Source organism: Phocoena phocoena, chromosome 3 (genome assembly GCF_963924675.1).
Source record: "Phocoena phocoena chromosome 3, mPhoPho1.1, whole genome shotgun sequence".
NCBI lineage: Eukaryota > Metazoa > Chordata > Mammalia > Artiodactyla > Phocoenidae > Phocoena > Phocoena phocoena.
Genome location: NC_089221.1, coordinates 43,585,247 through 43,610,640, shown reverse-complemented (window position 1 = coordinate 43,610,640; position 25,394 = coordinate 43,585,247). Strand labels below are relative to the sequence as shown.

General features: G+C 42.4%; 1 protein-coding gene across 2 annotated transcripts in view; it reads left to right on the top strand.

Annotated features, from left to right (window-relative positions):
• Positions 1 to 25,394, top strand: part of ANKRD55 (ankyrin repeat domain 55) — a 100,957-nt gene that overhangs the window by 70,526 nt on the left and 5,037 nt on the right. For both annotated transcript variants that reach the window (XM_065874730.1, XM_065874729.1), the window contains 3 exons: positions 9,764 to 9,948; positions 15,515 to 15,682; positions 19,043 to 19,683. In XM_065874730.1, the coding sequence (XP_065730802.1) occupies positions 9,764 to 9,948; positions 15,515 to 15,682; positions 19,043 to 19,683 (994 nt within the window). The remainder of the gene's footprint in view (positions 1 to 9,763; positions 9,949 to 15,514; positions 15,683 to 19,042; positions 19,684 to 25,394) is intronic.

Genomic DNA, 25,394 nt, shown 5'->3' with positions numbered 1-25,394 from the left:
CAGAAGATCTGAGTTTGCATTAACAGACCTGGCTTTGTTCTGGAAAGAGTCACCTAAACCTGCTTGGCTTAACTGTAGGTGTATCTTTGGGGCATGAATGAGACCATGCACATGACAGTGATGTGTAATATTCTTTGTAATTGGAATAGATTATCATTTTTATGATGGCTCCCAATTTCCTCCATGAAAGCTTAGTTATCATACCCTCATCTACATACTGTATTCTTTCTCTCTACTAAATGTTACAGCTGTTAACCTGCTACATTGATTTCAGTCCTGTCTGCACATTAGAATCATCTGAAGAGCTTTTAGGCAATACTGATACCCAAGCCCTACACCCTTAGTTTTTCAGTCAGTTTGTCTGGGGTGGAGCCTGGGTGTCAGTAATTTTTAAAGTTTTCCCTTCCTCCAGGAGATTGTAATGTCCACCTGGGGTTGAAAACCACTGTGATAAATGAATTCGTATTAATGAGTTCTAAAACCTTAGCTACTCCTACCTAAGATATTTACGTTTTGACCATGATTTTGTATAATAAGCATAATGCCTCACACATTTATATTCTCAATAGCTTAATAAATATTTCATGAGAAAAAAAAATTTCATGAGCACCTATTCTGCATCTGGCATTGTGGGGGGAAAGATTTAGAAGACAGGTTCCTTCTAGGACCCCTACAGTTGTATGTAATATTGCATGTTCTTATGTGTGAGGATGTTAGCATACAATTTTCTGAGGAAGGTGTTCAGTTTCTTCAATGAGGATCTGTAACTACCCCCCGCCCTCGCCAAAAGGTTAAGAATCACACTCTGGAGGAACTGTACACCGTCTCCCTCCCTGCGGTTAGCAGTAAAATTCAGAAGTGGTGTGTTCTGCCCTTTATTCTGCGAAGAAGACTGAGGGTAATTCCAAATGTCAGCTGCAACCGGGATTATGCTTGCCACCGTTAGCCGCCTTCTTCATTTATAACTCAGGGCCAGCACTGTGTTCCTCATAAAGTTTTTCCACATAAATGAGTCTATTTCCCATTGTCATTAATTCCTTTCACTGAACTTCCTGCTTTTCTCTTCAACTATATGAGACCATATTTAAAGCTATAGCACTTTGAACTAATAAAGCTTCTGTATTTGATCCAGGCAACCAAAGCAGTAAAGATCTGAAACATTGGGCCCAAAAAGTAAACTAAGTTTCACTTCAGCCCCCATTTCTTGGGTCCCTTGGTAGCTGGTGGTGCCCTCCTGTGGGCCCATTGCCCTTGTTCACCTCCCCCATCTGCCCAGGAGACCAGATTGCATGGCTCTCTCTGGGCTAACACTGAGCAGAACTCTGTCCCTATCTGCATCCAGTCTCCCTTGATGGAATCTCAGCCCTTCGGGGCATGTTCTTGCCTATCTGTGATGACACTAGCTTATCAGGACTCTACACAGGTATCTCTCGGACTCATCTTCCTCTCACTCCTCAACACTGCAGAAATTTAGTCATTAATCTTTTTCTCATTCTCCTTTCCTCAGAAAGCCCATCGGTTCCTAAGGCTTCAACTATCATTCTACTCAGAATTTCCTCAGATCAAAATCCAGCTCTGACCTGTCTCTTGAACGTTAAACTCACATTTCCAGCTCTACCAGGCATCTTCCCATAATTTCCCATGGACACGTCAAACTCAGCATGTTCAAACTGAATCCATGCTCTCTCCTTCCCGTCACATTCCCATCCACCCGGTAGCCCAAGCCAAAGGCCATCATGTGGCCCATGGACACTGCTTCCTTATCATCCTTCATGTGTAATTGGTTATTGGCCAATTGGTGTATTGGTGTATTGTAATTGGCCCCAGCAGGAAACAACCCACTCAGATGGGATTATTTGAGCATAGATTCATAAAGAGGCTATTTACACACAACAGCAGGTTGCCATTAGGGCATCTGGGAGGGCATGGGAGGCAGTGGTTACTAAGACACAGCAAAAGCTGTAGCTGTAGGAAAGGGCCTAGGATGGAAACTGTAGACTTTGATGGAACAGTCAAACTGTGGCCTAGCAGGGAGGGAACTGGAGGATAAATGCCCCAATCACTCTTTCCTCCTACATCCATCTCCTGTCAGTACCACTCACTGGCCGATCCCAACCAGAAGCCAAAGGGCAAAGGGGCCCATTTGATGCAATTCATACATGCTAAAGGATGAAAAGCAGGATTAAAAAAGATGGAGAGTTAACCGGGAAGAACAAATGGAGACAATATAGTACACCTACCATCAGTGCCTTAGATCAAGCTTCCCCTGTCTCCCACCTGAACAGTTTCAGTATCTGTATTCCTACTTTCAGCCCTTTCCTTCTCCAATCTATTCTCACATTGCACCAAGTGCTCTTTCTACAAATCACAAAGGAATGTACTAACATAACTGTTACTACAACAAAACAATTATGGTCACTGCTGGTTCTTGGCTCAAAAACCTTCACCAAGTGCCATTTTCTGGTAAAAAACAAACTCCGTGACTTGCACTTACTGCCATGAACAAGCTCTCTGCAACCCACCCCACTCCCTGCCCTTTCCTCTTCAAGCCATATAGGCTTTACTCCAACCATACTAGAATATTAATAATCTCCTCAGTACATCGTAAAGATTCATCCTGTCTTCCCCTTGGTCATGCGCTTCCCTTTTGGTGAAATACTTCTTTCTTCTTGCACTCCCTGCATCATCCCTTCTAACTGCAGAATTTATACTTGTTCTTCCTTATTTCTCAAGGCCCAACTAAGTTCACCCTCTTTGTTGAGCTCCCTTTCAGAATTTTTCCCTCCGTCTAGCACTTCCTTACTTCTGTTACTGGTGTTACAATCAGTGGGGTGCCTATGTCTCGTCTTCTAGACTATGTGCTTAAGGGCAGTGTGCCTTACTCATCCAGATGTCTCAAGATCCAGAACAGATCTTTGTGAATCTTTGTGAACACCAAAAAGGTGTTCACTGAATTCAGTTCAATAAGCTTATCCATCCCAAGCCAGTGGGAATAGTGGCTTATTGGATTCTTTTTGTGAAATACCATTTTCAGCTTAACAAAAACTTCTAGGAATGCAATACCTTAGTGTTTTTTTTTTTTTTTTTTTTTGGCTGCATTGGGTCTTTGTTGCTGCGTGTGGGCTTTCTCTAGTTGTGGCAAGCGGGGGATACTCTTCGTTGCGGTGCACAGGCTTCTCGTTGTGGTGACTTCTCTTGCTGCAGAGCACGGGATCTAGGCACATGGGCTTCAGTAGTTGTGGTGCAAAGGCTCGGGAGTTGTGGCTCGCGGGCTCTAGAGCACAGGCTCAGTAGTTGTGGCTCATGGGCTTAGTTGTTCTGCCGCGTGTGGGATCTTCCCAGACCAGGGATCAAACCTGTGTCCCCTGCATTGGCAGTTGCCTTAACCAGTGCACCACCAGGGAAGTCCATGTGCCTTAGTCCATGTGGCTTAGTATCAAGGAGTTTTTTCTAATGATAGGAATTCTAGGATAGATATGATGGCAGGTCAGTGAGAAGGGCAAGTATCTACTGCCCCTCAAATCTCACCTCTAGCTCCTTCCTCCTAAACCTAGAAAATGTGTTTATCTGGAATCTTCCTCAGCAGTACTTTTCTTTCAGTGCATTTTTCAAGGGAGGTTAGAAAGAAAAGAACTGCAGTAATATAAAACTATTTCATGTTTGTTCATTCAGTATGTGGTTATGTGGTTAAGGAAATTATACACATACACATACCCTTGGAGCTCTTGAATATAACCATCAACCCCAGTGCCTGAGACTGATTTGGTCCAGCATGGAATCCTCCTCCTTCCCGTGGTGGCCAAGATCTGTGGTCAACTGTTTGAACTGTATCAAAGTCCTGTAAGTATACTTTAAATATATTCAGAGTGCCAAAGGCTAATTACAAATGTCATAGACCAGGGGATCCGGTTCATAGATGGAAGAGCCTTAGAACTGGAAAGGACCACACAAGTCATTTAGTCCAACCCCTCAGTTCACAGGTGGTGAAACTAGTGCACAGGGAGGTTATCATTACCCAAACACACCCCACGCCCACAGAGACTCAGGCCACACAACTCCCAGTGCTTGATAAGAGGAAAACTACAAAGCCACATAAGCCCAGAGTAAACAAAGAGAAAGTCAAATTTATGAAATCAACCCCATTACCCTGGGAGCAAAGACTGAGCTGTCTTGAAGGGTAGCCTAAGTTAAAGTGGCCTGCATGTGTCAGCTCCCCAGTGCTTGGTTGCAGAGAAGAAGGGGATGAGGTAGACAGAGAAGAGACAGGAACTCACCTAGGAGTAAACACAAGTGAGGAAAGAAGCGAAAAGAGAGTGAAAGGTGGGAGATAGTGAGAAAAAGAAAGGGAAGCTAAGAAAAGGATGAGTAAAATTCTATTTCGTTTGGCTTTGCCCATAGTTGGTAAGGCTTGTTTTTATTTATTTATTTATGCATTGTTCAGCAAATATTTGTTATGAGTTACTCTTTGCTAGACTCCATTTCAGCAGAAAGATTTCCAGTCATAGGTGTGGCAAGGGCAATGCAGAGATGTCCTAGAGACTGTCACCTTGCCAGACAGCTAGAAGCAGAAGCTAGACGCTGTCTACACACTAACACAGCAGGGAAGGAGGTTTCATGGGGAGCTTTTCCATATTAGTCATTAGAGCACCTGTGAAATGAAGTAGTTCAGCAACTGAGGGTCACCGTGCCTCACTGCCCATCCCCCCATTTCTAACTTCCACTAGCTCTCCAGGAGAGTCAGCCCCAGGCTTTGGGATACAGCAGCCTCTGGAGTCAGGCCAGGCAGAAAGCCTGGGTCCAAAGGGGCTAACCATGAAGATGGTCCTGACTCCAAGCCAGGATATTGGGCCCCTTTGTCCTCTAGTTAGCCCCAAACCCTCAACTCTCAAGTGTTCACGCTATACAAACTAGTAAAACTTCCCCTCCAGCTCCATTCCAGTCTAACACATCTGGCTCCAGCTGAACTTACGGGCCAGTGTTCTTATAGCACAAAACCACCCAGCCCTTTAAAAGGGCCATGTGACCTCAAACCCTTACGTCTGCTTTGTACAGTCACTGTCATGCGACAAACAGACCCCTACCTCCAAGAGAAGGATGGAGATTGGAGTTCTCTCCCTGAAGAACCCACCATAGAATTAATGCCGCCAACACGTTAACAAATAAACAACTAGTCCTGAATCTTGCGTTAAGACTCCTTGGGAGATCACCTAGAATAAAAAGAGTCTACAATCGGGACTTCCCTGGTGGCGCAGTGGTTAAGAATCCGCCTACCAATGCAGGGGACACAGGTTCGAGCCCTGGTCCGGGAAGATCCCACCTGCCACAGAGCAACTAAGCCCGTGCGCCACAACTACCTGAGCCTGAGCTCTACAGCCTGCAAGCCACAACTACTGAGCCCGCGTGCCACAAGTACTGAAGCCCGCACGCCTAGAGCCCATGCTCCACTGCAGTGAGAAGCCCGCTCACCGCAACTAGAGAAAGCCCAATGGGTGCAGCAACGAAGACCCAACGCAGCCAAAAATAGATAAATAAATGAATAAGAGTCTACGATCAAGATACTGGAATCTTGTTTTTTATCAGTCTCCTACAGCAAAATTCCTGTACGTTAATTCAACTTTCTTCCTGGCAAGGCTTCTTGCGAATTCCCCTCCCTCATGAGGTATAAAGAGAAAATGACTAGGACTCGGTAGTTCCCAGCAGTTTTCAGAGTACATGAAGGCACCTTATGGATTACCCATGGACAAAAAGAATAAAAATGCAGCAAAAATAAGTAAATCCACAATCTCATTTGGCCACCCAATGTAGATTTCTAGAGCTCCATACTATCTATACAATATTCTTCCCCTGTTGAATGATATTCCCACCAAACAGAAACCCACTCTCCATTCTTCCTAAGGGCCCTTCTGGGCAGCATCCCATTTCTTCTCTCCTGGTGCTTCCTGGTGTCTGTGACCAAGGCTTCCCAGGCCTGGAGACTCCCTTTGACTGACACTCAGCCCATTTTGCCAAGAAGGGAATGCTGTTACCAGGAGACCACTGAGCCAGGGACTCAGCTCACAAACTAATACTCTCCAGGGCTCTCTCAAATTCTTGTGAGGGTGCACCGTGGCAACCCTCCTAGGAAAGGTTTTTAAAGCACCTAATGTTGGAAGAAGGTCTCAGTTGGCAAGGCGTACTTCATTGCTACTGATGTTGCTGATCCCAACAGCAGTTTTCACTTAAATTCCTCCCATATGAACATGCAGGATCAAATAAATAGACCGTACTTTTAACTGGAGACAAAATGGTGTAGTGGTGAAATACAAGGGCTCTGCAGACAGTCAGTCCTGGCTTTGCCACCTCTTGGCTGTGACAGTGGGCAGCTTAATCCCTCTGTGCCTCCAATTTCTCCTCTACAATGTGGGATGATACGAGTACCTACCTCATGAAGTTGTAGTCAGGATTAAATGAGTTAGAACGTGGAAATGCAGTGCTGGGCACAGAACGTTCACTCGGTAAACATTGCTATCACCATTACTCCTGGGAGGATATTCTTCCAAAGGAAAAAAAAAAAGGCAATGACAATGTTGTAAGTAAGGGCCAGGTTTAGAGACAAAGGAATTGTCTGGAAGATTCAGGACAAAAGGCATTGTGGAGGAAAAGTGTAAGGGGGTGGAATTTCTCTTATCCAGAAAAGCCATGTAAGACTCCAGCTTGCAAGGGAAATGCTATCTGGGACTGTCTGGTCAGGAACTCAGAAGAGGCCCACTGAGATGTGCTGGGCCGCAGCCTCTATCTCAGCTGGCTGCTTCCAGAATGGCTCCTCTGTGGGTCAGGCAAGGAGAGGGGAAGACAGTGTGTAAGAAGTAAGTTTTGTTTTTTCCATCTGTGCTTGACACTCCATCCCACACAGAAGGAGAACCGTGACAGAGTGTTTTGCTGTTTGAATCACTGTGGCAACCTGAATTCCTTTGCTCTTCCAGGAAACCATAAACAAAATCAATTCATTGAGTGGACACTCTTTTTTGCTTCTGTTTTCCTTCTCCAATGGCTAGTGCTTCTTAAAAGGGGAGAGGGGTCTCTTGATTGTTTTAAATATACCGTATTTCAGACCCCTCAAAATATGTTTACGTAACATCAGGTGAAAGAACCTTAGAAAAGCTGGTAAAGCAGGCATGAAAGCTTACATGTGTTCACTGTAGCCACCTTTTGATGACAGGCATGCCATAGAACTAAAGTCATTGATCTGAATTATTTAAGTCATTGTGAGACAAAGGAAGAATGGAGGGAGAAAGAGGATGTAAGGGGGAAGGTGAGAAGGAAAAAAGGAAAAAGGTTGCAGGCAGGACCCACTTTATGGGTGTGTGACCAGTAAAGCCACAGATGCCCCACACTCAGCAGGGAGCTCTGTGCTCCAGGTATAATGCTCTGTGGCCATCTGAAAATTCTCAGTAATTCTGTCGTTGAATCTGTGTTTTGTATGTTAAGTCTAATAGGACACTGGAGCCTCAGCTCACACAGTCCCACCTCCCTGCTGCCCTGGGACAGATGCTCAGGCCCCAGCTCCTCAGTCCCCTGGCAGGGGTCTGGGCACAGACTCAGGGAGGGTCAGGATTGAGCATGTACTGAGTTGCAAGATGGGGCCCTAGGCACCTGTGAGGGTTTGCAGTCACCATGAGCATGCCCAGCCCAAGGGAGTGTGACACTAAATAGCAAATAAAAATCGCAATGACAGGTCCAGAGAGACACCATAGAAGAAGGGAATACATTATTCCTCTGCCATGTGAGCAGGGGGCTCCACATTTCCCCTGGGCCCCACAAATTATGTAGCTGGCCCTGGTTGTAACATTTAAAACCCACTCAGCACTCTTGCTGGGGCTCACAGTTGAGAGCTTTGAGTGCCCTGAGCCTTTGGTCCTGCAAGAGGTTGCAGAACTTGTATCAGCTGCGGTCCCCTGATACAGTGGGAGCACACTCGAGGGTTCACTGTGATGGTTCCCTGTGAAGCCACGCTGAGTAACGGGATATCCGGAGAGTCCTCAGTGCAAACAGGGAGAGGGGAGGGAAAGGAAGAGGAAAAGCAAAAATGAAAGGGTGCTGTTCCACAGAATTGTGCAAACTGACTCAGAGGTTCTAAAAGACAGCCCTGGGGTCAAATAAACTGGGATAATAAAGTGGGAGGAATGCCAAAAGAAATGTTACATGGGAAAATTTATTAGGAGGTGGCTGTGGAATAGCACTTGGAATGTATTAGAATTGCAGCTTTAAAAAAGTTCAACACTCTCAGCTGATTCACTTTGTTATAAAGCAGAAACTAACACACCATTGTAAAGCAATTATACTCCAATAAAGATGCTAAAAAAAAAAGATGTTCAACACTCTTTCTGCCCAGGACCCTGAGCCTGGCACGTGACCTGGCTCCTGGCCCCCAGAACTAGAGCGTGTCTCTGCCGTTTCTGTAACCTGCTCCTCACGCCTCCTAGAGACCTCCATTCTTCCCGTAAGACCTGCTGCGTGGAGATGCAGTGTCTCTATAGATTCACTGAGAAAATTAAAATGCTGATGAATTATTTGGACTGTTTTATGATCTTTACACAGATATCAGGAGAAATCTGAAAGATAAGACTTTTCCACTGTGTGAGATAAAACTAGAACTCACTGGCCATTGAGGATTTATTGTCATCTAAAATTGCAAATGCTTATGCAGTGTTTTTTGTATTTTTCAGTCCAATGAAAGGTAACATGCACAGCATTTACTTACTCATTTGTTTAAGCTGAAGAGATGTAGGACACTCTCAAGAAAGAGCTGGTGACTTTTAAGGCTGGGACAGGTTACTAAAAAGAGTGTAGAATAGCCTCCCTTCAAAGATAAGATAAGGGCTTCCCTGGTGGTGCAGTGGTTGAGAATCCGCCTGCCAATGCAGGGGACATGGGTTCGATCCCTGGCCCTGGAAGGTCCCACATGCCACAGAGCAACTAAGCCCATGCGCCACGACTACTGAAGCCTGTGCGCCCTAGAGACCGTACTCTGCAACAAGATAAGCCACTGCAATGAGAAGCCCGCGCGCTGCACTGCGAGGAAGAGTAGCCCCCGCTCATGGAAACTAGAGAAAGCCCATTTACGGCAATGAAGACCCACAGAGCCAAAAAAAAAAAAAATGATAAGATAAAAACTTATTATACACCTACACAGAAAGAGGAACCCAGTTTAGATGGTTGCCTAAAATTCTTTCCTTTTCATACTTATTTGTTTTTATTTCTTTTATCGATTAGCTACTAAATTATGACCCACTTCTTTTCACAAAGGATTTTTGACAATTAGATTACATGCAATTTATAGCAATTTGACCATTACCAGATCATTCTGATCATCATTATGTCACTAGTCAGTACTCGTCATAGTCATTTTGTTAACATTAAAATTAACTCTGCCAGCTTCTCAGGGGTTAACCTCTACAGCAAGTGGGGGAAACAAAATGAATATATTTAATGAGGAAGTCATCTAGGTGGCCCACCCATTGTGCTAGCTCTGATGTCAGTCAATTACACCTGTATTTAAGTCCTCCTTAGTTCACTGATTATGGAAGACAATTTGGCTCTTACAGGAGACAAAAATCCCTGCAGTGACTTGAGACAAGTGGAAATTTGTTTGTGGGTTTGATAAAATGAATTTTTTGTTGTTGTTGTTTTGAATTTTTTTGCTTTGAATTTTTATCTTAATTTGCATAGACAGGGAAGAGCACTGGATTGTACCTAATGAGCGTTTTTTGACTCTGTTTTCTAGAGTGGAAATAGAATTCTGTGTTCCATCATTCTGAGCCATCACCATGGTCCGTCCATAATCAACTACGACGATGAGAGTGGGAAGACGTGTGTGCACATCGCCGCAGCAGCAGGTTTCAGTGACATCATCAACGAGCTGGCAAGATTCCCTGAGTGCAACCTGCAGGCTCTGGATGTGGATGACAGGTATCCATGGCAACTCAGAAATGTGGGGAACTACCAGTCATCTTTTCCAAATTTTAATCTCAAAATAAAGAAGATGTTTAAGGAGTTATCCTGTATGACTATAGCCTTACTGCCAGTAATATTTATACATGTGCTTGTGACAATGAAAGCTGCTCTATTTTAGTCAGGGCAGGAAAAATCATTGTTATGAAGAGAAACGCCATGACTGTACAGTACTGTCAGACTTTCCACTTTTTGCTAACCGTTCTCAGTGTTCTCAGAAGGCCTTCTGTATATCAGCTTCCTGCTATAGGCGCTTTTTGTTTTTAACAGTGTCTTAATTCTTTTCCTTTGTTCCTGGATTATGTCATAAAGTCAACAAGCTCTTGTTACCCAGAGAAGAGCATAATAGAGGCTTTGTGTTCAGAACTAGATGTGACCTTATCAGGGTTCTGCTTTGGGTTTCTTCAGTAATTAAAGATATATTTGCATAGAAAAGGAAGCTGAGTCCAGAAAGGTAAAGAGACTTGCCTCAGAGGTATTTAGCAACTAAATGAAGACTTGTACCCTTGACTTCTAAACAGAGCTTTTTACCTACATGCCCTTCATCCATAATCAACTATTAGAACTTTTCAATTACTATGTGTATCTAACATTTCTTTCAGTTAGGCATAGACTCAATGGAAATATAAGAATAATATAACAACAAATAAGACTATTGAAAATGAGTATAAGGCTTGTACACTACGTATAGTTTTGTTTACCTTTTTCTATTGAAGTGCAAATCTAGCCACCTACTTATCATGATTTTAGATGCCCCAAGAAGCACTTCCTACTTCCTGATATCTGAAATCCTTATAACACAGGGGGAAAAAATTCTTGGGTTCCAGTAAGTCTCAGAAGCTGGAGATGGTTAACATGATGACTTTAATTAAAATTAAGGTATAAATCATTGAAAGTAGACCTTTTCCTAAGAGCAGATGTTGAACTTGAGCAGGTAAGAGAGTAATAGGACTTAGTTACATGAGGAGAAAAGGTGAATGATCCAAAAAGAGAAGAAAAGAACACATCTAGGAAAAGAGGGCTAGAAAACAGTTTGCCTACTTCAGAATACTTGTAGAACCAGCTCTGAATAGAGTAGTTCCCACTTTGCATTATCACATGCTTAGCAGAGAAAATTTAGTTCCCCCAGCCTCAGGGAAGAAAGAAAAACCAAGGGCAGAAAGAAAATGCAAAAGATTGGGTCCTACAAGGGTTCAAAGTGAAGTAAAATCTCAAGAAAGGTCTAGTTCCTGCTCCAAAGTTCAGCTCATGTGTTGCATGCACTAATCAAATCCTGCCCTTCATTTTGTTTCAGTTTCTGCATCCTGCATTGTGTAGCTGTGCCTTCACATTGAAACTGTAAGCTTGTATTAGTATAGAATTTTTCAAAATTTTCATAGGTTTAAGTACTTAACGCATTTGCAACAATTGTGACTTTGCTTTCCTTCTTTTTTTTTCCCCCAGTGGAGAGACAGTTTTTGAGGAAAGAGAAGAAAAATAAGGCAATGATTTAAAAAAAAAAAACGAGGATGAGGGAAAATATGGGGAAACTAGTCCTCCTAGATATTAAAACACATCATAAATCTATGACGTTTAAAACACGGTGGTACTAGCCTAAGATTGATGGCACAGAACACATAACTCATAAATAGCCTATGTAGCTTAAATGTCCCAAATTTCGTCAGTCTATGAGGTCATACTTTCCTTTAGTACCCAAGTCATTTATTTTCAGGAGGGAGAGTCTTTTATCAAACTCTCCTACCTACACATATCTGGGAATTATCTAGAGAATGTTTGCATGTTCCATAAATCGTTCCTTGGCTTCTGACACTCCAGCCAACACTGCTTTCTTGTACCCATCATCTCCTGCCCTTCAGAGACCACCTCATCGCCCACTGCTTGTCTCTGATGAATTTCTTCTGAATCATGGGCCCTGATTCTCCAGCTCCTCACTGTGCTAGCTGAGTCCAGTCTGCTATGTTTGTAGGACTATCCTGAAGCTTAGAGATAAGAAAGGAACTACAGCTTAGATAACCTGAAACTGGATGCTACATATTGCCCACGAAGGCTCTATGTGTATTAGTTAGAAGTTATCTATGCTTCTCCTGTTTCTCTGCAAAATAATATTTTTCCCTGTGTCCTTCTGGACTTCTTCCATGTTGATGGCCAGAAGAATTAAAACAGTCACTCTTAGCAATTGTTGTGAAGGAGTATTTCACAATGCTCCAGAGAGAATTGTCACGTGTTGGTAAACCTGACTGCATTGATATCCAGCCCTCCATCTACTGAATTTATGGGCAATATATTCTCTAAGCAGGAAGGCATAATATGGCTGATGCCTCATCTTGTTTCATAATAAATATTGTTTGGAGTCCTCACTCACACAGAATGGAATGAATCATATCTGCTACATGTTCAAATAGGCAGTGTGATTGATGACTGTGTTGAAAAAATATACGCTCCTATTAAGGGTTCTCAAATTTCTACCCATATCATAACATGAGGAAAAGGATGCTTGATTGACAGAGGACACGATTTACCATGGGGACTGTGGTCGCACTGTGGACATGGCTACTCTCCAAATACTAAGACCCAAGCCCCTTCACAGATGCCCGGCCCGCAGGCTGCCTCCATGTCTGAGAGACCTCTTGGCTCTCCCAGGGGTGGCCTTCTGCCAGCGGTCAAGCCCCAGAGTAAAGCCAAGAAGAGGCCTTCCATGCCCTCCTTTCCTGCCTCAGGACTGATCCTTTCCCAGAGTGACAGGAAGAGTAGCCACTCTCTTCACGGGAAACCCCATTCACAGGAATGTCCTCTTTCACTGTGCCCCTCCTTAGCCTCCCAGGGTCCCACTGCCCAGGCACACCACACAGACATCCCCCACCACCCATTTCCCAGCATCTCTGCCAAGGAAGCAAGGTTTGGGTCCCCTTTGCTCTTGGGTCCAGTGGTCCTTTATGTTCTTATCACCTTCTTGTCCCATCTGCCTTGATAGTTCTTTCTACAGCTGGGGAGCTAATTTACTCCAAATCTGCTCTCAGTTCTGGGCTTGGCTTTTGGAAGCAGAAAGACACTGACTATTTCTCTTATCCAGCCTGCTATATCCCTCCCCTGAGGTTGAGCATAAAATCAACCATATCCTTAAATGAGGAAAGAGGAAGGGTAGAAAAGTAACTATATACGTCAGGATCTCAAAATATGATCCCACTGCACTAATAAATGGTGTTGAGAAAAGTTGGCTATGTAACTGGAAAAATGGTCAGACTGGCTCCAGGCCTCACCACACATATCAAAATACACATACAGACACACGTGCAGTTTTTTTTTCAATCCAGATAAATCTAGAAGAAAATATTGGTTTCCTTTTTATTTACATTCAGTAAAATTTACTTTTTATTGATGTGTAGTTTTATGAATTTTAACACATGCATAGATTCATGTTACCATCACAAGCAAGATTCAAGACAATTCTGTCACCTCCAGCATCAACTCAGGTTGTCCTTTTGTAGTCAAGGCCTCCCCCATCTCTAAGCTCTGGCAGCCACTGATTAGTTCTGTCTCTTGGGTTTTGCCTTTTCCAGAATGTTATATAAATGGAAATATACAGTATGTAATCTTTTGACATTGGTTGTTTTCACTTGGTAGAATGACTTGAGATTCATCTATGTTCTATATATCAGTAGGCTGTTCTTTTTATTGCTGAGTAGGATTCAATTTTGTGGATGAACTATAGTTTGTCTTCACCCATTGAAGGACATTGGGTTGTTTACAGTTTTAGGCAATTATGGATAACGCTGCTATAAACATTTGTGTATAAGTTTTTGTGTGAACATAAATTTTCATTTCTTTAGCTATATATCTAGAAGTGAGATTGCTTGGTCATATGGTAAGTATGTTTAACTTTAGAAGGAACTGACAAACTATTTTCTGGTGTGACTGTTTCCATTTTGTATTCCCACCAAAAATGTATAAAAGTTCAGGTTACCCTGAATCTTCATCAGCCTTTGGTATTGCCAGGTTTGGGGTTCTTTTTTTCCAATTTTTTTTTCAATTGAAGTATAGTTGATTTACAACGTTGTACCAATCTCTGCTGTACAGCAGTGACTCAGTTATACACACACACACACACACACACACACACACACACACACACACAGACACACACACAGACACATACTGTATATACATTCTTTTTATTTTTTCTTAATTTTAGCCATTTAAATAAATATGTAGTTGTATCCCATTGTGTTTTAATTTGGATTTCTCTAATGACAAATGTTATTGAGCACGTTTTTATGTGCTTATTTACCATTTACGCATCTTCTTTGATAAAGTGTTCAGATCTTTTGCTAATTTATTTTAATTGGCGTGTGTATTTTTTTATTCAGTTTTGGAATACTTTACATATTCTGAATACAAATTCTTTGTCGAATGTGCAGTTTGCAAATATTTTCTTCCAGTCTCAGGCTTTTTTTTTTCTTCCTTAAGAAAATAATAGTTTTGCCATTTAACAAGGTTTAAATACTGATGAATATTCATCCACCTTCTGGCTGATGAAGGACTTTCTAAAACATAAAATCATGAAACAAACCAAAAATGAAGAGGTAAATAAATGTGATTATTCCTTAAAATTTTTTATGGAAAATCACTAAAAAATTAAAAGCTAAGGGCTTCCCTGGTGGCGCAGTGGTTGTGAGTCTGCCTGCCGATGCAGGGGACGCAGGTTCGTGCCCTGGTCCAGGAAGACCCCACATGCCGCGGAGCAGCTGGGCCCGTGAGCCATGGCCGCTGAGCCTGCACATCCAGAGCCTGTGCTCCGCAACGGGAGAGGCCACAACAGTGAGAGGCCCACGTACCGCAAAAAAAAAAAAAAAAAAAAAAATTAAAAGCTAAGTAACAAATTAGAGAAAATGTTTTCATAAACATAACCTAGAAAAAAATTGATACCTTAAATATTTTAAAAACCCATATAAATTAGTAAGAAAAACTAATAATCTAATAGAAAAATGGGCATAGGGCATTAAGAATCATTTCAATGAAGAAACTCAAATGGCAAATAAACATATATCTCAAAAGTTCTTCCCCACTATTAATTAAAGAAATGCAGAAGAAAACAACACTGAAGTACCATGTTGCCTACCAAGTTGGCAAAAGTCTTTAAAGATGGTGATAATACAATATTGGGAAGGAGTAGGGACACAGCTAGTAGGAGGAGAGATTGAGCCAGTTTTTTTGGAAGGCAGTTTGGCACTATGTATAAAGAGCCTTATGATTGTTCATACCCTTTGACCCACTACTTCCTCTTCTAGGAAATTCTCAGAAAGACCAAAGCAGGTGGAAGGCCACAGAATATCAGAATTAGAGGAGAGGCCCTTACACACATACACCATCATCTTGAAGCCCCATTTAATACATACCATTTCCACACTGTAAATAGCAACAAGTCTTTCCTGCCATGACCCAACTTCAAGCAGGTGCTGTTGCCAGCTAAGTAACCTGTACCATTCATGTGCTCAGACACTTATGCTGTTCCCCTGTGGTCCCCCAGGACACCTCTGCACTGGGCTGCAGCTGCAGGAAAGGCAGACTGTGTGCAGTCACTGCTGGAGCTGGGCATAGACAGCAACCTGCGAGACATCAGTGAGAGCACACCCCTGGCCTATGCCCTGTACTGCGGTCACACGGCCTGTGTCAAGCTCCTCTCCCAAGAGAGCAGGTGAGCGCACCAGGAGGCACTCATTTTTTCTTCCTTTCAAAGATTTATAAAATTGGATGAAATTGTTTAAACTGCCAAAACTAGCAGAAAATCAGCAATAACTTAATAATCGTGTTTGCCGTTATCTAACATGTAATGACATGTCTTTGACGCTGTGGAGCAAAATGATAGTAGTAAGCATGAATCCATCAGCCTAATATTCGCTGAACTCTAATCTCTTCTTTCCTTTTTCTCCCTTTCCTCGTCCCTTTATGCCATATACTATTTATTTATTTATTTATTTATTTATGGCTGCATTGAGTCTTCGTTGCTGCGCGTAGGCTTTCTGTAGTTGCGGCGAGTGGGGACTACTCTTTGTTGCGGTGCGCGGGCTTCTCACTGCAGTGGCTTTTCTTGTTGCGGAGCATGGGTTCTAGGCGCGTGGGCTTCAGTAGTTGCAGCACGTGGGCTCAGTAGTTCTGGCACGCAGGCCCTAGAGTATGCCATATACCCTTAGTTGCTCTTTTGCCTAAATCAGCGTTTCTCCAACTTTTTGTTCTCAGGACCCTTTTACACTCTCAAAAATTATGGAGGACCCTAAAGAGCTTTTGTTTATGTGAGTTACACCTATCAATATTTATGGCATTAGAAATTAAAACTGAGAAACTTTTGAAAAAATATTTTGTTATTAAAGTAATAACCCATTACATTTACAAGTTCACATTAATACCATATTTTTAGTTAAAAAATAACCCATTCTTCAAAACAAACCAAAAAAATGTAATGAGAAGAGCAGTTTTGTTCTACTTTGCTCTTTGAATCTCTTTGATATCTTTATAGAAGCTTAATAAAATAGAGCTGCATTCCCACATCAGCTTCTGCATTCAACCCATTGCAATATGGTTGTTTTGACTGAAGTGTATGAAAACAATCTGGCCTCACATAGATATGTAGGTGAAAAAGGGAGGAGTATTTCAAGAGCCTTTTCAGATAACTGTGGATACTTTTCCTTTGATACTACGCCAAAACTTGACAAGTAGTAGTTTCCTAAAGCTTAGTGGCAATGTGGACTCTGTCACCATATCAGTGAAGTTTTTGAATTCTGTTACATTAAAATCCATTCATCTCTCTAGCACTTTAAATGTGTCTTACATCTATACATGATTTTATAATATCTTGCATTGGTCATTTGGAAAATATTGGTTTACTTAGTTATGAATATCTTCCAAATAGTACATTTCATTATACAATACCAGAAAAAAAATCACATTTGTTAATATCACCACTGATCTCATCAGAAAAGCCTCTATGTATCAGGAAGCTGTCAAGCTCACAGTGTGCATACAAATTTTCCAAAATTCTAATTTTTGCTTGAAAGCTAGATTTTTGTCATTGGCAACAATTAATGTCAATTGTTTACCTTGAAATGACAGGCTCACTTTGTTCATTTTTGAGAAATCAAATGCCCAACTCCAAATAACCACAGCTTGTCTATAAGCCATAAAAATCATGTTTCATGAAAAAAGTGTCTAGTTCAGCTAGCAACTCAAACAACGGCACAAATGTTTTACCTCAAAACAACCATTGTACTTCAGTATATAGTAGAATTGTTTATGAGTAATTCCTATTTTATCGAAAAAATGTATCTCAAGGATCAATATTTAGTAAAATTAATAACATTTACTGGACATTATTAAGTTTAATGGCAATTTTTTTAATGAAAGTCTATTGTTGTTACTACCTTGATATGTGCCAAGGAGCCCACAGTTTCACCCACTTGCTCTCTTGCACCCTTGGTGTAAAAAGCAGACCAGTGGAAAAAACACTGGTGAGGGGCTTCCCTGGTGGCGCAGTGGTTGAGAGTCCGCCTGCCGATGCAGAGGACATGGGTTCGTGCCCCGGTCCAGGAGGATCCCACATGCCGTGAAGCGGCTGGGCCCATGAGCCATGGCCTCTGAGCCTGCGCGTCTGGAGCCTGTGCTCCGCTGCAAAAAAAAAAACCAAAAAACCAAAACACCGGTTAGAAGTGATATTATTATGAATATAGGTTAAACCTCAGAAACTTCTGAAGACTATCAGGGCCCTCACCTCCAGGTTCAGTGGACCATACTTTGAGACCCACTGACCAAAATCACAACCTTAAGAGGAGGAGGAGATTGTTTATAGAAGATGCTGAAGTAGCATCAGTTAGCACAGGGGTATATTCTGTATGGGGAAACTTGAAAGAATGCTAGAGATCTCCTGGGATTCTCTCTGGTAGTATCAGGAGTCCAGAAGTTGTGTTTAATATTTCAAAAAGCCTATTGGAAGGTGAAAGGAGGATAAAAATATATCACAGGAATAAAGATTCAATTATACACTGTGTGACCTGCAGAAAAAAAAACAAAAACAAAAACCATTCATTATATGCAGCCAAAATGAGGGGTGATTTTTTCAAATTACATATTACAATATCTCACTCCAAAGAGTAATGTTGCAATCTGGCTTTTAGGGCATGAACACAGTCAGGTTTCATCGTTAACTCATACCACAGAAAGCATTAAATCAATTGTGGCCTCAGAAGAGAACAACACAGAATTTTCCAAGGAACAAAAACAGAATAGTGCCTCAGGGAAACTCTCCACACAGGAAGAGCCAGCCGGACAGCTGCTGACCGTTTTTTCCTTTAGAAATTGCCTGCTCATTGGGCATTGCTCATTTTCCTCTCCTGCCACGCCCAACCTCTGGAATACACACTTCCTCTTCTGCAGCTGAAGCCCAGACAAAAGCTTCTCTCCTCGGCTTCCTTTAGTACACTTTTTCAATAGGAAATTTAGCAAAAGCTCAACAAGAAACAACACACAAACAGCGTAAAATGGGCGGGCTTCCTATCAGAGCTCTGCCCAGATCTCCTGGGATCCCTTTCAGAGAAAGCCTAAAATCACACTCCCCTGACATCTGCAACCTCCACCCTGCTGCTGCTAGTTGAAGCCTGAAGGCCAAATGTACTCCACATTTGGCCTTCATCTCTTTGACATAAAGCTTGCACTCCTACTGACCTTAAGAAGTGAGAACAGTAATACTTTGAGGTATTTTCAGCTTACTTGATCCCTGGGAGAAAACAAATTTTGAAAGGATAGTTCCTGAGGGAGCAGGTGAAATCTAACTAAGAAATGTTCTAACTGGACAGAGAACTGACCGTGGCAAGGAAGGGGATGGCCAAGGAGGTTGTGAGTAGCTCTTGCACATCACCTTTGACTTAAGAGGGCTTCGAGTGTCTATGGATGATCTCAGACAACCTGCTCAGGTGGATGGAATAGAGGGAGGTCTGTTGTGTGGTTACTGCTGGTGTCTGCACTTCCTGCCCTCACATAGCATCCTTGTTATTTTATATTCCCATAGAACAGAGCCTACTCGACCCCTTCCTTCCCAGAAGAGTAGACCCCAGAAGAAGGAGGGACGATTCAGCATGCTCAGTCAAATCTTCTGCAGGAACAAAAAAGAAGAGCAGAGGGCCTATCGGAAAGATCACTGCAGGGACTGGCACAGGGCGGAGCCCACCTCGGAAGTTGATGACATCATCACCACCTTTGACAGCAACATGGATACCAACTGCCAAGAACAGCCTGGTGATCAGGTGGCTATGGTTGACTTTAAGAAGAGGACCTCAGAGAATTCAAAATATCACTTGCCAGAAAAGAAGCCTCTGGCCCATAAAGGACTTCCGCCAATCAGAACGCAGAGTCTCCCACCCATCACCCTAGGCCATAACTTCCTGACAGCCCCCCAGGGGGCCACTTCCCATGCTGGCCTGAGCTCTGGTACTCATCATGCTGCCCAGCAATCTCAGAAAAGCCGAAGTGAGCAGGATTTATTGAATAACAGAACTGGCTGCCAGGTATTGCTAGATAACCAGGTGTTCTATAAAGCTTGGACTGTGTCTTCTTCTGATAAGCTGCTAGACAGGTTGCTTACCAGCAGATCCAGTCACCAGGAGGTGTCAGGGCCGCCGCATCTTCCTCATCTACATAATCCTTCATCAGGTAATGTCCCTGCTTCCTTCTTTCTCATTTGTGACAGATTCTATACAAGAAATGTGTTATGTAGTCCTGGGTTAGGAACTGGAGTGACAGTAGGTGGCCTAGAGGACAGGGTCAGAATGGAAATGGGTGATTAGGCTACCTTTTTCCCTTGAGTGTACTGGATTCAGGATTTCCAGGCTATGGAAACAGTCTGCTTTTCCACCTCGAGAGCAATCATCAAGTAAAAATATGTGCCTTCTCATCTTATCTCATCGTAGCAGATATGTGTGGTGACTGGCAGATTAGAGCAGGAATATTACTATTTCCACTAGCAAGTATTCTTAAGCAGGGATACTTGGCAGTATCACCTATGAGAGGTTGATTTGTTTGTGTGATTGTTTGTTTTTAAATCATGTGTTCGATGACCACTCCAGGACTACTGAACCAAGATCTTGGTGAGGCAAAAGGGAAAATGGCAATGCCTTCTATGTATACACGTAGAAAGAGAACACATTCACACATGTGTGGCTCAGGTCTCCATACACACCAAAGGGTTACGTGGCAATTCTCCCTCCTGCCTCTTGCCCCAGCTACTGAGTGCCCCTCATCCAAAGCTATGTTATTAATTTTTTGTTTACCTTCCAGAGATATTTTATACATATTTAAATATATATGTATATATACATTTTAAATAAGTGTATCACACTAAAGAATCTATATTTTTATACACATGCAAGCAATATATACGTACCATTTTCCCATTTAACATTTGTGTTAAACAAATGTATCACACTAAAATTTTTATTTCTTTGTTAACGGCCCCCAGGTGATTCTGATGTATACCAGAGACTAAGAACTATCGTTCTAATAAAGCAGAGGCTGCAAAACAACTTCCAAAATCAGTTCATTACTAATGCAGTAATCAAGTGAATTAATTACTAGTATTTAAAAATCATGAAGTTTGACGTAAAAATTTAAAACTCTAGCTTCTCTTGAGAAGTTGAAAAGTCTGGCAACACTGAACCCAAATTTCACTTGGCAATAATTGCCTGGATCTGAGTAACCACTATCCCCATAGACATCACTTGGACATCACTGTCCCCAGTTCAACCCAGTTTGCACCACTCTCCAGTATCTGTCTGTGGAGTGTCAGTTGTTCTTTATCAACAAGTTTCTGTTGTTGTTTTTCTTATAGTAGGGTTAAGAGGAAAAATGATATATTGCTTGAACCATATTTCTTTCAGAAGTAGAAAAATGAAAGCCCAAGGGGGCTATGTATATTTTAAGAAGTAGAGGAGCACAGTATATCTTTGGAAATAAGGAATATTCCTTCCCATTTAATATGCAGCATGAGTCTGGCTCTCCTCACTCATCTTCATGTACCTGATGTCTGAAACCTGTGAGGTAGAGTATGGCTTCCCTCATACATATTTATATGTTTTTAAGCACAGGATAGATAGGAATAAACACATGAAGGCTATTTCCTGAGAAAAACTTTCCTCAAGATTTTACTTCCTCCACTAAGCACTGAAGCGTGGGTAGTTTTTCCTTGTATTCTGCAGAAGGGTGAGGAAGAAAAGATATTGATCTGCTGTGTTTGGTGGCCTCCAGGGCCTTGACTCAGCCTGCTTTCTGGAGTTAGTCCTGTCTTGGCTAATATCTTCTTTATGAAAATTTTTTGAAATTTGTGAAAGTCTTGTTCCTTTTCTGTTCCCAGGACAGCCTTGGGCTGTCTTTTCTATATCAGTTAGGATTGGGTTCATCTGCCTGTAACAGAAATCCAAAGTAACAGTGGCTTAAACAGCATAGAAGTTTATTGCTCTCATATGAAAGTAGTCGAAGGTGATGGTTCCCAGGTGCTTGGTGAATCCGTGATCACCAGAGACCCAGGCTCCTTCCATCTGTACGCTCTACAACTTAACCTATGCCTTTCATCCTTTGGATCATTGCACATTTCATAATGTCTGACAGAGCAGGAGGAAGGAAGGGGGGTGGGGCGGAAATGGATGTCCGCCAGCTGAATTAGCTCCCATTAATAAGTTATCTCCCATAAATTCCACAGTCTGCTTCCATTTCTTTGGCCAGAACTTTAGTCACATGATCATGCCTATCTGCACAGGAGACTGGGAATTGGATCCTTTTAACTGGGCACATGACCGTCCCTCCAAAATTGGATTTTTGTTTCTAGGAGGAAAAAGAGAATAGATATTGGATAGAGAACTAGTAGATTGTGTCACATGTGCCATCTAAAACCTTCTATATTATTTAAAATAAAAGGAAATTCAATAAATTGGTTTGAGGATTTGTTTCACTTTTCCAGTGAAGTAACTTGAAAAGTCCTATGGGGCAGAAAAGGAGAAGCAGAGTTCTCCAAGGGAATGTCAAATAATTAGCCATGTCTGTACCAAAGCATTTATTTTTTTCAACCAATTTTTTTTTTGTAGATGTTGGGGGTAGGAGTTTATTAATTAATTAATTTATTTTTGCTGTGTTGCGTCTTTGTTTCTGTGCGAGGGCTTTCTCTAGTTGTGTCAAGCGGGGGCCACTCTTCATCGCGGTGCGCGGGCCTCTCACTATCGCGGCCTCTCTTGTTGCGGAGCACAGGCTCCAGACGCGCAGGCTCAGTAGTTGTGGCTCACGGGCCTAGTTGCTCCGCGGCATGTGGGATCTTCCCAGACCAGGGCTCGAACCTGTGTCCCCTGCATTAGCAGGCACATTCTCAACCACTGCGCCACCAGGGAAGCCCCAACAACCAATGTTTTTGAATGCTGATAATAACTAGGAGCCATTCTAAGTAACTGAGTCATGACAAGATAAACTCCCAAGAATCTTCAGCCTATAAATGAACTTTAAGGTACATGGATTTGCTAAACTGATTATACAACTCACTTTAAATTGATTTTCTTCTCATGTTTAGATACAAAATCATAAGAGTTTTAAACGGAAAGGACCTTAGTTCTTTCACTCATTCTTTAATGGATAATGTCTCTAAAGGATAATGTCTATTATCCTGATTTATGAAGAGGCAGCGCATCCAGTGGTTAAGAAAGGGATTCGTTTTTTTGGCTGCACCACACGGCTTATGGGATTTAGTTCCCTGACCAGGAATCAAACCTGGGACCATGGCAGTGAAAGAGCCAGCTTCTAACCACTGGACTGCCAGGGAATTGCCCCAAGAGAGGGATTCTAAAGTCACACTATCTGGGTTCAAATTCTGACTCTCTCATTTACTTGCTGTTACTGAATCTCTCTGAGCCGTTGTTTCCTCATGTCAAAAATGGGAGGAAATACCTAACATGTAGGGCTGTGAGTTGCTGTTAAGATTAAACAAATTGATGCATATAAAATACTTAGAACAGTGATTGAGCATAGTACTATACACACATACACATTTGTGGGTTTTTTTTTTTTTTTAGCTATGTGCCAGGCCCTACGCTAAGCACTATGCCTTAGAGACAAGCTACAGATGACCTTTGTTTAAAAGATGATGACATTTAAGTAAATGTGCTAGTCAGCTGCCTTTTTGCTCTCGGATCTAGTCTCTTCCCTCCAGCTCTACTTTGTATCTCAGGAAACTACACTTCCCAGGCTCCCTTGCAGCTGCTTCCAGGTACTTTTGGCCAAGTACCAAGAGGCACTGGCAATAGAGTAAGAGCAGGAGAAAGAGGAAAACAGGTGTAGCTCTACACAGTGTCCCTCTGCTTCCTATGGATTCTCCAACAGGGCTTCCAATTCCTCCCACTTCCTCCACAAAGCCCCTCACTCTGTGGTTCTGGCTCCCACTAGCTTCTGAGCCTTGGTGATACCAACTCTTCCCCTTATCACTCCAGCCTAGAAGTGGTTGCATCTTCCTGCTGTGGTTAATCTCTGGATTGTCCTTCTACCCTGTCCTCTGGCTTCTCACCTTTTCCACCAACCAGTATAACCACCTTTCTGTATGAAATTCCCTCTGTTTCAAGGCCTAAAGGAGTCTCTGTTTTCCTGAATGAGCCCTGATTGATAAGGCAAGACATGTCATCTCTCTCGGCTACAGTTTTCCTACCCTCTGGATACAGAGTCTGGGACCATTTTGTTTCATGAGGACCTTTCCAGTTATAATTTACATGGCCTAGAATCTGCTCAGTCTTACAACTAATTGTTCTGAATATGTCACTAAGGACATATTCAGAACTTGAACCCAGACCTCCTAAATAGGAAGTTATCCCATGGCAATGTACATATTTCTCTCTTTAAGTCTCAAAGTCCAGTTTGTTAGTATGCTTACCAGATTACCTACAATGTGATTTTCTTAGAAATTACACTGTACTCCCCAAAATAAAAAGATTTCTCTCTGCCTTATAGATTTCATTTTTGTGAATGTTTTTTAACCCAATTTGAGGTGTTGTTTTTAGAACTGCTGAAGCTTCCAGAGTACAGTTGGGAGGGTTCACTTAAGGGGTTCAAGTTGTTACTCTAGGCAGGTTGAAACTCAGTAGATTTCTACACTGAGCTCCCATACTTGATTTGAAACCTAAAGTAGCAAAGCATTTGGATACTATAAATCATACCACAGCACCACTGACTTGAACTTGGATGGTCCCTTTACTTTGGATTTTCTCTTTTCCCACCCTGGGTTTAGTAGAAATAATATGGGCTAGCAGTGATTGCTACCGTTTGAATTCCAGGCAGCTAATGTCCTGTGCTTACATCAGCAGCCCTGAACATTTAGCTGTAATGATTATTGCTTAACATTTATTGAGACCTGTCACTGGGCTAGATGGAGAGAGATGCGGGATGAGGCACTTAACTTAATGAGGGAATTTGGAGCACATCAGCTTAATTCATTGAGAGCAGCTTTCAGAGAAAATTGAACAGAAAGCTCTGTGGTGTTTGCTACCAGCCTGGTTATTTGCAGGCTATCACAAGGAAACTAACAAAGTGTTTGCTTCCTTTCTCCCTCAAGAGAGAACTTTCTTCTCCAGAATTTTCTAGAGTATCCTAGCAACAACACGCTCTCCTCCTCAGGTCTGGTAGTAGGTAGGTCTGATGCTGTGACCACCTCTGTTTAAACCCATCAGAAGCTTGCATCTTAACAGGATGAAGGCCAGATTTTTAGCTTGCAAACAAAGTCCTCCCAACATGGTCTGGCCTCACTTCCCATTCTCAACTTCTGCACCTCCCGTCTCAAATCCTTTCCTCCCACCCCCCACCCCCTTGAACAGTTCCTTGAATATCTCTCAGTTCCTATACAACTACATACCTTTTTACTCTATGACATCTTTGCCCATGTTATTTTTATCCACTGTGTGCTTGACAGATTCCTACAATCTTTTAAGAACCAGCCCAAAACTTCCTCCTATGTAGAAGTTACCCTGACTGCTGTAGGAGGTGTGACCCATTTTCACTATCCATCATAAAAGAATATCTCTGCCTTATTAAGCCTCCTCTGGGGCAGTGAACCACATACTTCCCCTTCAACAGCACTGCAGGAGAGGAATTTTTATCCCCATTTTAGAGATGAAGAAATTGAGGAGTAGAGTGGTTAGCCCACTGACCTAAGGTCACAGAGCTAGCTAGGAAGTAGCAGAGCAGATGTACAAGCGAGGTCTATGGGATTCAAGACACACTGACCTCTGATACCCTCACAGCACTACTCATGGCCTTCAAAAGTACAGCTTTACCTGTCTCTCTTCCCATCAGCCCCTCCTGAGCACCTTGCCTTCTGTTTGTACTCTAGGCTCTGGAATACAGTG